This window comes from Mus musculus, chromosome 1 (genome assembly GCF_000001635.26).
Source record: "Mus musculus strain C57BL/6J chromosome 1, GRCm38.p6 C57BL/6J".
In the NCBI taxonomy this organism is placed as follows: Eukaryota; Metazoa; Chordata; class Mammalia; order Rodentia; family Muridae; genus Mus; species Mus musculus.
Genome location: NC_000067.6, coordinates 30829563 through 30845090, shown reverse-complemented (window position 1 = coordinate 30845090; position 15528 = coordinate 30829563). Strand labels below are relative to the sequence as shown.

At 38.9% G+C, this 15528-nt stretch overlaps 1 protein-coding gene across 14 annotated transcripts in view; it reads left to right on the top strand.

Moving 5' to 3' along the window:
• Positions 1 to 15528, top strand: part of Phf3 (PHD finger protein 3) — a 71581-nt gene that overhangs the window by 28832 nt on the left and 27221 nt on the right. For 6 of the 14 annotated variants that reach the window (XM_011238471.3, XM_006495836.4, XM_011238470.3 and 3 more), the window contains 2 exons: positions 7825 to 7986; positions 13532 to 15248. The exons of 2 other annotated variants lie outside the window; for them this stretch is intronic. In XM_011238471.3, the coding sequence (XP_011236773.1) occupies positions 7845 to 7986; positions 13532 to 15248 (1859 nt within the window). In that variant the 5' untranslated portion in view covers positions 7825 to 7844. The remainder of the gene's footprint in view (positions 1 to 7824; positions 7987 to 13531; positions 15249 to 15528) is intronic. 6 more of the 14 variants (XM_006495838.4, XM_030252760.1, XM_030252758.1 and 3 more) reach the window with 2 other exon arrangements.

The following is a 15528-nucleotide window of genomic DNA, read 5'->3' as shown; positions in this document are numbered from 1 at the left end:
TCAGGTACATGTATAACATTTCTGAAATCACTCTTTTATTCATAACTTTTTTTCCTTTTTCTTTTTTGAGGCAGTTTCAATATTGTAGGCTGGCCTGGAACTCCCTTTGTAGTTGAGGATGGCCGTGAACTTTTGATAATCCCTCTCCACCTTTCAAATTCTAGGATTGCAGATAGGTGCCCCCCCACCCCCATTTTGGTTCCCCTTTATCCAGGGTTTTTTGCATGCTGAGCAAGAACTCTACAGACCCAGTTGCCTTATTCTTCCTTAGCCTTCAGGTCAATGCTTTTTGAAAACAGTAAGACTTATCCCAAGAATGGGCTACATTACAGGCATTTCCCACTGTTTGACGGAGGTGAGGTGATCTGGCTTGTCGTAGTCCTTTACTTTCTTCAAAGTGAAAGTGAGGATTAAAGGCTTGACTAGAGTTCAGGTTAAATATCTCTACGAGAGTTCTTCATGGGTGAAAGAAACTTCAGTTAATGTATAATGTAAAGAAATCTTACTGTGTTTGATGGTGGAACTCTTTATGTTAAATTGGTTTACTAGGCTACAGTGTTGAGAGAGAAATCTCGTCTTTAGGACTTCACTATATCTTGCATTGGTTACTATCATGCATGGTTACTCCCAATTTCAATGTGAAAGATTTCCTGATATGCAGTTTCCCCAAAATAAATTCTTAAAAAAGAGGTTAGTTTGAAAATTAAGTTGTTGATAATGTTTGCTTAAAAATATTTTCTAGCATTAGGATCAATATTGATAATAAATTTGATGCAAACGACTGGGATTGGTGAATAGTGTTCACTACTCTCACAGTAGTGAAGATAACACACCATCTGAAAACCATAGCTTTGTTAGGATGAATACTCAGTTTCTCATCAGATTTCCCTTTAATGGGTTCTAAGCCTCCATAGGCAGTGCTTGCTGGCATCAGTTATAACCACTGGCTAGTTTCTCGTTATTTTAATTCATGTGTATTTGCTGAATTTTACAAAATTAAAATTTCTTTATCACCTACAAGGTAGTATGCAGTTCTTATAGATGGGACTGTTGAAAAGGACAAACAGCATTTAGTCAACAATTTCAGAATTGATGTTGGTGAAGTAGTTATATCCAACATCATGCAGTGGGCCTCCTATCCTTTTTGATTGTCACAAAGACTGTGGATCTAAAATATGTGCAGAATGTCTTAGCATGGACATAGGGTCCTGTGCTCCGTTTGAGTGCTTGTTTTATAGGCATACATCACCATACTTGGTTCTGATATTCAGGGTTTTCCCTCTTTTATATACGGATTATCTCTCCTGTAGCCAGTTTGATATATGCTAATGGTTGTTAGCCATGTGCATTACTGTTGTAGAAGTAATGCTCTCTGATTATTTTAAAATGGGAGGCTTTTGTTTTTGCTTTGGCCTCAGCCACATTTTATTTTTTCTTCACTGTTTCATGCATGGTTACTCTCAATTTCAATATGAAAGATTTCCTGATATGCAGTGTCCCTAAAATAAACTCATAAAAAGAGGTTAGTTTGAAAATTAAGTTGTTGATAATGTTTGCTTAAAAATATTTTCTAGCATTAGGATCAATATTGATAATAAATTTGATGCAAACTACTGGGATTGGTGAATAGTGTTCACTACTCTCACAGAGATGCTCTTGTGACAATTTAGGAAATAATTTCCACATAAGTTTTTAGTAAACTAAGAGTTAATTTATGAAGTAGCATATTAAAAATTTTGCTTTTAAATGCTGATTTAGTTGTTTTTGAAAATACATTCTCCTCACCTCCACCCCTCAACCCCCCACCCCCCCCACACGCACGCACGCACGCACGCACGCACGCATGTAGAATAAAAATTAGTTGTTGGCATGTAAAACTGTAGAATTGAGCATCTTAACTGAAATGAACTTGATCAAGGAGTAATATATGGTACTCAGAAAGAGTCAGAAAGTACTAAAGGTATCAGGATGTACTGACTTCCAAACATATGGTATAGATTGCACAAGATGTGAATAGTTGCTTCAAAACTAAATATACTCAATAATTCACCTTTTCCTCATGAAGCTCTTGCCCATATCAGTATATTTATTGCAATGGTCAGGATTTTGTTGTTTTTCACATTATAAAATGTATCTTAGATGGCGCCAACTTTCATCCAGAGTTGATTGGTTTTCTGTCAAGGCTCCTTCCTGTCTTTAATCTTTCAATTGTAGTTTTAAAAAGGATTTAGTTTCTAGACATTCTAAAGAAATTGTATCTGTTTTTGAGGGAGCAGTCTTTTACTTACTTATTTCCTTATGTGTCTGTACCTTCTACTCCATGTTTCCTTTGTGACGGGCTACTCAACACTTCTATAATTTAATAGAGGTATTTAATTCTTTTTGATTAAGTGGACTGAACCTAGAAAAACATAAAGGTTCTAAGTTTTTTGAGGCAGGTGATTGTAATCTGTGGTGTTTTGTGCTCATTAGTCCTTAAAATTGAACAGCACACCCTTCTGCAACTGTTCAGACATTGATACTGTATCAGAAGGCATAAGCAAACTTTTACCCTCGTGGAGTTTATATTCTATGTAGTTGTGTTGTGCATACAACCACCAAAGCCCTTTCCTGAGGGCTTTGTGTTCATGGCTCAAGCTTTACTTGGTGGGGAAGAAATTTCTTTTAAGAGTTGAAGACTTTCTTTGTCTCTGTTTTCTTGTGTTTCTGTTGTAGTGTATGTCCAGTTTTTACCACTATGGCAAACATCTTAGGTAGACGGCTAACACAGGAAAAAGGTTTATTTTGGGTAAGTTTTGTAGGTTTCAGTCCACAATGAGTTGGCCCCTTTGCTTTCAGGTCTGGAGAAGCAACACATGATGGTTAGAATGTGTGGTGTAGCAAAAAGGCTCAGTTCATGCCTGGGAAGGAATAGGGTGAAAAAGGGACCTTCACCTCTAAACACCTTTCAAGAACACACTCAGAATTCCATGAAGACCTTCCACTAGGCTTCGCCTCTTCAAGTTCCTACTGCCTCACGTTAGCGCCTTCCTGGAGACCAGGCCTCTGACTCATGGACATTAGGGAACCATCGACGATCCAAGCTACAGCAGTTACAGAACTAACTGGGACCTGATTCATTGAAATGAGACACTCAATGAGTAAAAATTATATATGCTTCAATGAGAGGGCTGAGTTTTTAAATTTAAAGTCTATTCCTATTTAATGGTAACATGATTCTTATTAAATAACATTTCAAGCATTAGCAATGTACTGCTTAGTTGCATAATTCTATGTAAGGGATTAACGTTTGCTTTGACTTGAAAGTGGTTGATACTGTACTGTTGGATTGTTTTTTAAATGCTGTATACATGTCAAGTGCTATATTGTTTAAAGTGCTGGAGGATGCAGTGGTTATCTGATACAAGTTTCTGCCCTCATGCAGCTTAGCTATGCAGGGATAGCTGTAAGATGATTAATTAGAGCTGTTTCTAACATAGTAAAAGTCATGGTGTATTTGAGTATGTTCCATGAAGAAGAATAGCATTGGTAGCTGTGGAATTGGGTCATTTTTCATGTAAGTATGAAGACCTGACTTTGATCCAGTATTTTTGATCCTGTTTTTTATTTTTTTTAAAGATTTATTTATTTCATGTATGTGAGTACACTGTTGCTATCTTCAGACACACCAGAAGAGACCATCCGATCCCATTACAGATGGTTGTGAGGCACCATGTGGTTGCTGGGAATTAACTCAGGACCTCTGGAAGAGCAGTCAGTGCTCTTAACCACTGAGCCATCTCTCCAGCCCTATCCTGTTATTTTTCTGTTGCTGTGGTGAAACACTGTGACCTAGGCAGCTTATAGAAAGAAGAGTTTGTTTGGGCTTATTGTTAAAGAGAGAAATGGCAGGCATGGTAGTAGGAACAGAAGTTGAGATTTCACATTTTCAAACGTAAACACAAGGCAGAGAACAATCTGAATATGGCCAGTCTTCCAATTCTCAAAGCCTGCCTCTGGTGACATACTTGAACAGCAAGGCCACACTTCCAAACAGCACCAACATCTGAGAACCAAGTGTTGTAGCACATGAGTCTGTGGGAAGTGTCCTTGTTCAGACCATGACAGATCCACAGAGTTTGCATAAAAAGCTAGGTTTGGGTGATGAGGTGGCCCAGTGGATAAAGATTCTTGCTACCAATGCTGACTGAGTTTGACCCCTGGAACCCAATTGGTAGGAAAAGTGAATAGGTTACTGCAAATTGTCTTCTGATCTCCACATGTGGGCCATGCGATGCATATGGTCCCCATCGCCAACACACCCTAAATACATGCATGCATATATACATACATATATGCATGTAGTAGCTTTTTGAAGATTTGGATACAGTGATGTGTGCTGATGTTCCAATTCAGGAGAGACAGAAATAAGAGTATTCCTAGGACTTGCTGATCTGCCATTCTAGCAGAATTTATTGTTTTAACTAGTTCCACTTTCACTGAGAGACACTGTCTCTGAACTAAGGTAGAAAAAGCATAAGGAAGATTTCTGCTGAAAATGTCCCCAGGCTTCCACACATAGGTACCCATATGTGTACAAAGCACACATAGAAAAACTAGGAACAGCAGTAGCAGTATTTGGGAGGCATGTAGTGACCAGCTTTCTGAAGATCTTGGGCACAGAAAGTACATTATAAATAGAAGCATAGGAAAAAAGATGATTAGTCAGCTCTTTTTTGTTAAAGTTATTTGATGTAAGTCAAATATTTCAGTCATGCCTAGAGTTTTTACATTTTTACAATCATAGCTTTCTGCTTTCATGAGTATAATAGGCAGGCTGTGCAAATGAATTAGGAAAGGAAAGAAAAGAAAAACCTGAGTAATAAAAATAAAATGAAGCAGGCCTTAAACAAGTACTGTCTGTACTCCTCCCCCAAAGGCTCCTGTTTACATCATCATTGGCATCCTAGAATTGACCTGTGACTGCAGGTGCCTCTTGGGCAGAGTACAGATGGAAATGTAAAGCCGCAGCCTGGATCTTTGTGTTTTTCGTAGTGGCTGAGTAGGTTAACCAGTGCCCCTGGTGCCCTGCTGCCTTTCTTGTGACGCCCTGTGTTTTCCACTGTGTTTGCTTTGCAGTTCCCACAGTGTGGAGTGCCTGTTTTTCCTTCCTATACTTGGAAAGTTGAAGTATGACAGCACACTCTTTCTGTAACAGCCTCTACTATGGACTTTTGTTGTCAGCACACACTGTTTTGTATTTATTTTTTTCAGCATTTGTATTGCACTTTGCTGTTCCTCTACCAAACAGTTCTGAGTCCGGATCACCATAATCACTTCTTAAGGTCACAGCAGTAGCTGTCATGCTACCAGATCAAGGCCATTTATCTCCTCTTTCATCCATCAGTGACTTAGCTTAATTGACTTTTGCTGTTATGAAATATTTTTCACTTGTATTCTGATTCATCTGTCTCTCTCACTCATCTCTTTTTTTCCAATTTGTTTATCTCAATTTCTTTTTATGTTTCAACTACTCATTTTAAATACTGTCACAGAGTTCAGATTTTAGACAGTTATTCTACTTATACTCACTTTAAAGTCTGTTACTTGATTCACTAACCACAAAAAAAAAAACACCAAAAGCTTTATGATTTCAACTTTGAAGTATGTTCGTTTATGTGTGTGAGGGATGGTGCTTGTGTGTGGAGGCCTGAGGTCAGCTGCAGTGCTGTCTTCAGGAGCCAGGAGTCTCAGATATGTACGACACGTTGGTTCTATTGAGTTGTTGTGCATTATATACATTAAGTTAGCTTCTTAGGGATGACTTTTAAGTACTATTATGTTCCTAAATGTAGATCAGAATATAAGTAATGCTGCTAATAGACTTAGTTTTGTATCCCCTTTCAGTTTTGTCATTACAGTTAACTCAAAGACTCAGTGAGTCAAGTAAGACACATCCATTTACAGCAGTGTAGTAATTCACCACAAGCAGACAGGTAGTAGGAAGGGAGGCACCGGTCATCTCAACAAACTCCTGACTAAGGCCAGTGAGATGTGGCGGGTAAAGGTTCTCCCTGCCAAGCTGGAAGATCTCAGTGTAAATCCCTTGGATTTACATGGGGGAAGGAGAGAATCCTGCAGGCTGTCTTCTGACTTGCACGTTTATGTACCATGTCATGTGCACACACACTTATAAAACTCATTAATTGGCCTGTGGATTCAAATGTCCCCAAGCCATTATTAGTCAGCCTCTTGTGTGTGATTTACTCATCCAGATTCTCCCTCCCTCCAATTGTGGTATAAGATATGTGTATATTGTAGAAAATTGCTGTCAGAGGAAGAGTAAGAAACTACAATAGCAACTGTTCCTTATCTATCTTAACTGCTAAAGATAATTGGTGCTAACAGTCCATGTGTTACATTCTGTTTTTAATGCATCTTTCCAATGCAAATATATATAATTCATAATTTACTTTAAGTACTTAATGTAAACTTTTCGGAGTATGTAGAGTGACGTCAGTATTTGGTCATGATAGATTAGCCTCACTGGATTTGCCGTCTGTCTCTACCTATATTGTATCTTAAGAGAGTCCTGATGAATTTTTCCGTGGTATTTGTTGACCGTGGACTCTTGATAGTGATGCATGCTTTGTAGGACGATATTGGAAGACAGATGAGAAGGAACTGCTGGCCTTTTCTGGAGAAGAGTTGGTACACAGCTAATGTGATCTCTATAATGTGCATTCTATTCTGTCAGTCTTTCTCCTCTTTGAGTGGACATGAACATACAGTTCATTTATATTACTTCTTGAACAAAGGTTAGAATGCTTTCTGGCCAGTTCTGTTTATATTTATCTTGGGAAAGGGTTTGAGCAGTTTGGAAATCTATTTGTTGCCGAATTGCTCCTCAAAAAGACCGTGTCATTTGGAAGTTTATTTATTATGAATTTTGTTCTCTTTGAATTTTAGGATAGACCACTATCTTGTTGAGCTCTTTTAAATGAAGTTCTTCTACTTGAATATAAAGATGAGGACTAGATAACTTCTTGAGTTCCTTCTAACCCCTAGGGTGAAGATAGTAACTAACATTTGGTCTGGTGCTCGAAAGCTTACAGAGTGAGTTCATACACCATCCCACTAGATCCTTACAACAGCACTGTGAGATAGGAAGCAAGAGATGGAGGAGACTATCGGACAGGCTGAATGTCATAGTCATACTCCTGCTCCAGCCTCTCTATTAAATGATGTCTTACTGGCTGCGAAGTCATTGAGTTGTATAACTATAATGCTGACGGCTTTCCTCACCCCTGGGGGAAGAAGAACAGCTTCCTTCCTTCCATCCCTTCCTTTCCTTCCTTTCCTTTCTTTCCTTTCTTTTCTTCCTTATTTAGCCATCTGTAAATTACCTGCATCATCCTCATCCATGCAGCATAATGTCTCTAATTACCGTAGGTTTGGACATGAACCTAGAATTAGGAGCTTTTCAAGGCATAGATCACTTTTGTACCACCTCAGTGGAACTGAGATAATTGAGTATTTCAGGTATAGTATTCCATGACATTCTCAAGGGGAAGGCAGATGATAACAGAGCAGTAGTTGAGGTCAGATCAACAAGGATTATTGCTAATTCTCTCTGGCTAGTTACCTCACCAGGTAGACATTGGTCAAATGAAACAGATGTGGGTGCTTACTGGTAAAGTACCTCATATGTTAGCAGTAGGCTTAGATTTTTATGACTATACAATATCACATTAAAACACTTTGATTTTTTTTCCATGTGCTGCTTTTAAATTAATAACACACCCCAAATTTTTTAAAATAATTTTTGTTTTTGTTTCTTTCTAGTTGTTGGTCTTGACGATATTATGGATGAAGGAGTTGTTAAAGAAAGTGGTAATGATACCATTGATGAAGAAGAATTGATTTTACCTAACAGGAGTTTGAGGGACAGAGTAGAAGACAATTCAGTAAGATCACCAAGAAAATCACCTCGTTTAATGGCACAAGGTAATCATTCCCAAGAGGCTAAGCCAGAAAGCCAGATGCATAAAACATGAGTGTTAGGATGTGCAATGCTAAACAGGTTACCGATCTCTCCACCCACCTATCTACCTGCCACTCAGCTGATTGTTAGGGTCTCTATAGCCCAGACCGACTGCAGACAACATGTGAAACTCAGGCTGGCTTTGAATTTCTTTTGTGTTACCTCCAGTTTCTGAGTACTAAGACTACAGGAGTATTCTAGTCACATCTGGCTTGAAAAAATATTTTTCAAAGTATGTTTTACGGTATAAGCATTTTTAAATTATTAATTTTTGACATTCTAATGCTATTACATTGTTTATTCCTGTTCTGCCATCCAAACTTCCATATCTCTCTCCTTGACCTCTTTAATTTCATGGCCTTTTTTTTTTTTTTTGGAGACAGGGTTTCTCTGTGTAGACCAGGCTGGCCTTGAACTCAGAAGTCCACCTGCCTCTGCCTCCCAAGTGCTGGGATTACAGGCATGCACCACCATGGCATGTTTATATTAATTTTTGTACATGTGTATGTGTTTCTAAATACACAGATACAGCCTCTGAGTCTGTATAATGTTACTTCTTTGTGTTTTCAGGGCTGGACATTTGATGCTGGACAACTAGTTAGTATGCTCTTCCCTGAAGAAGACTTTCTCTTTCTCAGCATTTCTCAGTTGCCTACAGTTCTTGTGTAGGGTTGAAGCTTCCTGGGTTTTTCCCTGTCCATATTAGCATGTTTATTGTTGTCCTTGTTCAGTTTATGTTTAGGCAATCATAATGATGAGACTTCATGGGTGTAGTTCTGACATTACTAGGATTTGCAATCTTAGAGCAAATTCCCTCCTCCTTTGCCTCTTACAGTCTTTCCTCCCCCTCTTCTGCAATGACTCCCGAGCCTTAAGTGTTCTTTTGTAGATGTGTCCATTGGAGCCATGTTCTACAGCTGTGCATTTTGATTTGTGGTGTTCTGTAGTGGTCTCTGTCTGTTACAAAGAGAAGTTTTCTTGAGGGGTGAGGGCCATACTTGCCTGTGGGATATAAGGACACATATTTAGAATGTAGTCAGAAGCTATGCTGGTGTTAGTAAAGTGGTGGTTCTGCTGCAAGATTCATGACTTCACTGCCTGTCGGCTAGGTTTTCAGTACCAGGCATAGTTTCCTTCTTCTGGGTCCAGTTAGAGAGCTGTTGATTACTGACAAGTTCTGTGTGGACTACTTACTGCACCTTTCGGGTTATTGTGCTATGTGGGTCTCTAGTGTGGTTCATAGGTGTCATAGCTGAGTAGTACTTTTGGTTGTTCCTTCCCTCCTTTGGAAGCTTGAATGGCGCTTTCTGGTACCATGGAAGCTAGTCCTCGGGGAGGATGCTTTCCGGTCAGATGCAGCTCTGGCTGGCATCCGGGCCCTCTGTCCAAAGTGTTTATCTTCAGCAATAGGGAACCTGGTTGCAACCTGAGGTAACAATAAGCTGTAGTGTTTTGGGAATCTCTTGGACAACACTAACAACTGAAGAGAGGGCTTCTCATGCCTGGGCTTGGGGTTTTTTGTTAGATTGTCGTTGGCTCTGGGAAGGAGTATTGTTAGTCCAGATGAGAAAATTTTATTTAAACTATATATGCATACAAATTTTTTCACAGTTTCATAAAGATACGCACACATTACGTTGGTTGTATCTCCGACACTATTATTTTCCTTTAGTCCCTTCCACTCTTGCTGAAAATATTCCTTGTTCTCCCACCAAGTCTTTCTCCTACTTGAGTGTTTCTGTGTGTCCGAGCATCTTATCCCACTTGCTTGCATGGACGTGGGTAAGAATAACTTACTTTGGCAAAGACAAATAACCATAGGAACTGACCTGAGAGCACGACTTGTTCACTGAGTTAGGAAGTTGTTTACATTGATTTCTGATTTTTTGGGGGAAGGGGTGGTATTGCTATATGCTGGATGGAAGTTTATAGACTCTTTCTCACTGTTTCTAAAACAGTATTTCATGACATGGAAGTTTGGGGAATTAAGGTTAGCTAGCATTCGGTTGATTTGGAGTCCGGGAATGATTGCTCACTTCTGGAAAGTTTTCCACACTTTATTCCTTTTCATTAGTTTGTCAACTCTTGCTTTCTGGATTTCAGGTCTGGTAAAAGATGCTGGCCTTTTGTTTTCTTTATTTTTCCTTATACTTTTCTATATTATCTTTTTTACTTCGTCTTTCGAAACTGTTTCATTTTCCTCTGACCCTTCGGTCAAGTTTTGCATTTCTAATGTCCAAATGTTTCTTGGTTTTTTTGGAGAAGGACCCTAAAAATAGCAATGTATTTATTTTTATTAAAATGTGTATAATACCTTTTGTCTTTAAGTTACTAACATCTTTTATCTTTATTAAGATACTCAAAGTGTTTTTAAAAGGATTCATCTTTTTGTTTTGAAAGAAAAAATTACTATTTTAGTTTTTATTTTTTCCCCTTTGTCTTATTTAGGATATACAAAAAAAAAATTCAAAGATTTGAGCAAACGTGAAATGTACAGGAATTCTGTACATTCAGGGCTAGTCACTGGCCACTGCCAGCATACACAGCATCGGAAGATGGGGCTTTTTAGGGCCAGTGAGGAGCCTGAAAGGGCAGAGGTCACTTTGTTGTCACACTTAGTTCGTTCGTGGGTAAAGCAGTTCCTGCTGCTGCAGTGTTACTGAGTGTAGGCTCCCTCAGTCTGAAGTTGACACCCCTAGAGGAGCCAGGGCCTTAGGAAAGGCAGGACAGGGGAGCAGTGAGTGCACGCTGCCATGTTGGTTTCCGGGAACGAATACTGTGGGAAACTCAGCTGTATGGACTGAGTGTAGGAGCTGAGCTTTACTTGCCTTTTGGGATTCTCAGAAAGACTTCCGGTTCTTTCTGCGGTCCATTAGCATATTTTGGTACCCCGAGAAGGAAGTTGATAGAATATCTGTTGTCAGTATTATATAAATTGTGTTTCACAGTTACCGTCGTCGTATTGCTGCTCTCAACTGTGGCATTCCTAGTCTAGAACCCCTTTTTATTCTCTAGGACTGAGACTCTCAACCTTCCTAGTGCTGCAGCCATTTAATGCAGCTCCTTATGTTGTGCAGACCCCCAACCATAAGGATATTTTTGTTGCTACTAAATAACTAAGTTTGCTACTGTTACATAAATATCTGTGTTTTCCAATGGTCTTAGACAACCTCTGTTAAAGAGTTGTTTATCCCCAAAGGGCTCACAACTGACAGGCTAAGAACCATTGCTTAAGGGGCTAAGCTTTAGGGGTTTAGGGCAGGGTGTTAAAACGGTGGATTTGATAACTTGCTGGCTTACTGTTTGTCTCAAGTATACTACTTAATTGTTCCTTGCTTGAATCACAAAATGTGTCATTATTCCTCTCGCTCTTCATTTTCTGTAAATTCATACCTTTTCAGAAAAGATCCTTTATTGTACCTAAAGGAACAAGGGTTGTCCTTATCATACTTTCCTTGGTATATAATCTTAATTTTAAAAAATCAGTTACTTGGCACATGTACATGAGACTTTAAGAAATAAATAAGATAAAAAAAATATAGAATAAATAACAAGGTTTTTTTTTTTTGGCCTATAGGAAGGTATGCTTTAGATTAAGGCAATTTATATTTAAAGAAGTAAAGGCTTCTTTTTTGCTTAATAAATTTCTTCCTATTTGAAAATAATATTTTATCAGAATACCCCAGCTCAGCTGACTATCATGCCACTTTGATTTTAGCAGCTACTTCAAAGCTAAAATTTTTTTGTTGTTTTTCAGTGGTTTTATTTCAAGCATAGAGTTCAGAGCTTAATAGTCCCCTGAATACAGAAATAAAACTCTGGTAGTGATTTTAAAAATAACAGAGCCTGTAATGAACAGTTCATAAACCATTTTTGTAATGCGTTCTTACTTACTTTCTCTTTATGTGTTGTATATACACATTTGTGTGTGTGCATGTGTGGTGTGTGTGTGCACTCTAGGACTGTCTTTTTCCATCACCTTCTACCTTAAGTTTTGAGTCAGTAGCTCTCACTGAACCTGGAGCCCCTTGACTCCACTAGGCTGGAAGTCAGTGAGCCTCTCCTGTCTTAGCACCCTGCCCTGCCACCTGCCCACACTGGTTTTGCAGACGTGTGCTGCCGTGCTCATCCTGTATGTGGGTGTTAGGGATCTAAACTCAGACCCTCGTGATGCAGAGCAGCACTGTAGGGACTGAGCCACCTCCCCAGCCCATAATTTTGTAAAGTTGTTGACTGTGTCACATGTTCAGAGATTGTGCGGCCTAGGGGAAGTAGAAAAAGTTCCAAAGGCTGGGGTGACTAGGTAGTTGATTTTTCAGTGGGACACTGAAGAGTGAGAGTGCTGTTAGCTACACCAGGACCTGCTGCATCACCTGGATGAGAAGCGCGCTTGCTCTTCAGTAGTCTCCTCCTCTGTGAGAAGTGACAGGTTGGACATATTCAAAGTAGTAGTATGGTGGCATTTAATTTTGAATGACTAACTTTAAATCATGTGAAGTTGATTTAGCAAGATAGTGATACCTTTATACTTGTATTTTGAATTTTAATAAACAAGTTAGTTCCTTTTGTATTTAGTGAAGTTTTAAAGTTTTCTTTATTTTCAGTTCTAAAAAGAACTGTGTGTTTCTTCTCTTGGGAAGATTTTTAGGCTCAGGACTCTGTTAGGAGTACTGGTAAAAGAAGGAATCGTCATGCTTTTCTTTTGTATTTTACTTACACTTTTTCTTGTTACTGATTCATTTGGCAGTCTGTGTGTGGCATTCTTGGAACAAATTTTAGTTACTCGCATAGGAATAGTATAGGGACTGGAGATGTGTGTAGTAGCTCAGTTGTTCTAGAGTACAACCTGTAAACCATGTGAGAAGTAGAGGAGAGAGGATCAATTTCAAGGCCATTTTGAAGTTTTTGAGTCTAGCCTAGGCTACAGGAGACCTGTTTCACGTCTTACAACAGCCTTTAATGTAAAAGGGAAATGCATTGAAGTGGGAATTGGAGGTTTTTAGAGGGTATACCTTGAAACAATAGATCTTGTTTATGATACATGGTTTTGTTTGCATATAAGACTTTGGGCATTTGTACTTATTTTTATATAATAAGAAATATTTGATGTTTAGAATGTGTTATAATTCTTTAAGACAGTTATTAGTGGTAGTGAATCTCATTTTGCTTATTTTGATTTCCATCTCTTACAGAAAAGATACTTGATGAAAATATTTCTTAAAATTAGATGAGTTTGAAATTTCTATTTCTATTCATCTGACAGAATTCAAGAGACTCTAATCAATGTAAATTAATATGTTAGGCTACTTATATATAATATATTTACATATGTATATATATTATATATTAGTATATGTATGATCAAGAGTAGTCTCAGTAAATTTTTATTGATATGATCAGGTAAGTTTCAGATGTCAGAATAAGGAAGTAATATACTTTAAACTACTGAAATAAAAGCACATAGCAAATAGCTAAGTTATTTTTATTTTATTTTTCCCCCTATGATAGAACAAGTAAGAAGTTTGCGACAAAGCACTATTGCCAAGCGTTCAAATGCAGCAACTCTAAGCACAAAAAAGCCATCTGGGAAGACCTTATCTACCTCTAAAGTAGGGGTGAAGCCAGCAGAAAGATGTCAGGGTAAAGAAGAAGTTTATGCCTCACTGAAATCTGAACACCCTAAGGAGAGTAGAAGGAGTGGCCGGCATGCTGAACAGATGGACGTGGCGCCAGAAGTCTCAGCATCTTCAGTTGATTCTTCAGTGTCGTCTTGTGCTGGAATGAAGGAGGAGGCTGAGTTTGATCCCAAACATGCATGCAATAATCAGGGTGAAGTGAACGTGCCATCTCCTGAGTTAGATTGTCCACTTCTCTCAGAGACTAGTGCTAGTGTGGAAGAGAAGAACATTGAGGCTCTGATGGAATGTAAAGCTAAGACTAACAGTAGCCCGTTATTTAAGTTTCCAGTTAGAGAAGATGAGCAGAGTGATCTTGTTTCGGGTGAACTGAATGACACCATTGAAGGAAAGGATGCAGGGGGAAAACCTGATCAAGAATCAGAGGAGGTGAAGTTTCCCTGCGAAGGTGACCAGACGGCCGAGGAACCCGAATCTTCTGATGTGTCTAGTGACTCTGCTTGTGCCAATAAAAATAAGGCAGAAAAGAATGAAGGGGCAGAATGTCATTTGGAATTGAAGAATACTGTGGATATTGTTGATAAACCTGAGAACTCACCTCAGAGAAATGAGTTGGAAACACTGGGCTATGGTGAGGACACGGAGTCTAATGATGCTCGGTTACAGAGCACAGAGTTCAATAAGTCAGATTTGGAGGAAGTTGATGCTTGTGCTTTTGAACCGGAAGCTAGCACTTTAGAAAATACTATTTGTGATGTTCTTGACCAAAATTCAAAGCAATTGAATATTACTCAAAGTATTAAAATGGAAACAGCCAATCTTCAGGATGATAGAAGTGGTTTAGAGCCCAAAAACATAAAACCCAAACACATAAAATCTGTAACTCATTCTAAACAAAGCATGACCACAGAGACACCCAGAAAAACTGTGGCAGCAAAGCATGAAGTAGGTCATAGCAAAACTAAATCTAATGTCAAGGCTGTGAAGCGAAATTCTGGTGAGCCGGAACCCCAGCCTGATTCTCAGAGGCCAGTCAAAGTGAGAAAAAAACAAGGTGATAAGGTTTGGAAGAGTCAGAGTTGTAATTCTGGAGTTAAATCTGTGAAAAGCCAAGCTCATTCTGTATTGAAAAGAATGCCCCAGGATCAAAACACAATGCAGATTTCCAAACCTTTAACTCATCCTCATAGTGATAAGCTTCATGGTCACTCTGGCTTCTCTAAGGAGCCTCCCCATCCTGTACAAACTGGACACTTGGTGCATTCCAGTCAAAAACAGAGCCAGAAGCCTCAGCAGCAGGCAGCTGTGGGGAAGGGCAGTAGCCATGTGAAGGATGAGCATGACCATCCAGTCAGTGAGCATCTTAAGGAGGACGATAAACTGAAGCCAAGAAAACCTGATAGGAACCTGCAGCCTCGCCAAAGGAGAAGCAGCCGAAGTTTTTCTCTGGATGAGCCTCCATTGTTCATCCCAGACAACATAGCTACTGTAAAAAAAGAAGGGTCAGATCAGACCACCTCAATTGAAAGCAAATATATGTGGACTCCAAGCAAGCAATGTGGGTTTTGCAAAAAACCACATGGCAACAGGTGTGTGTGTGTGTGTATGTATGTGTGTGTTTGTGCATATCTGTATGGGTGTGTACATTGGGAAACTTCTAGAATGAGGATTGGGATCTGTGAGAACTTTCTAATATGAAAAAATTTATTTTAATATACAGAGACTTCCAAAAACTCCTTACCAACCCTGGATAAATGATAGCAACCTGGAACCATTGAATTTACAGCTAGATCATTGTAGAATATCTTAAAAAGCTTAGTCTGACCAGTCTGATATGCATGGACATGCTTTCTCATTGTAACCAGTTAG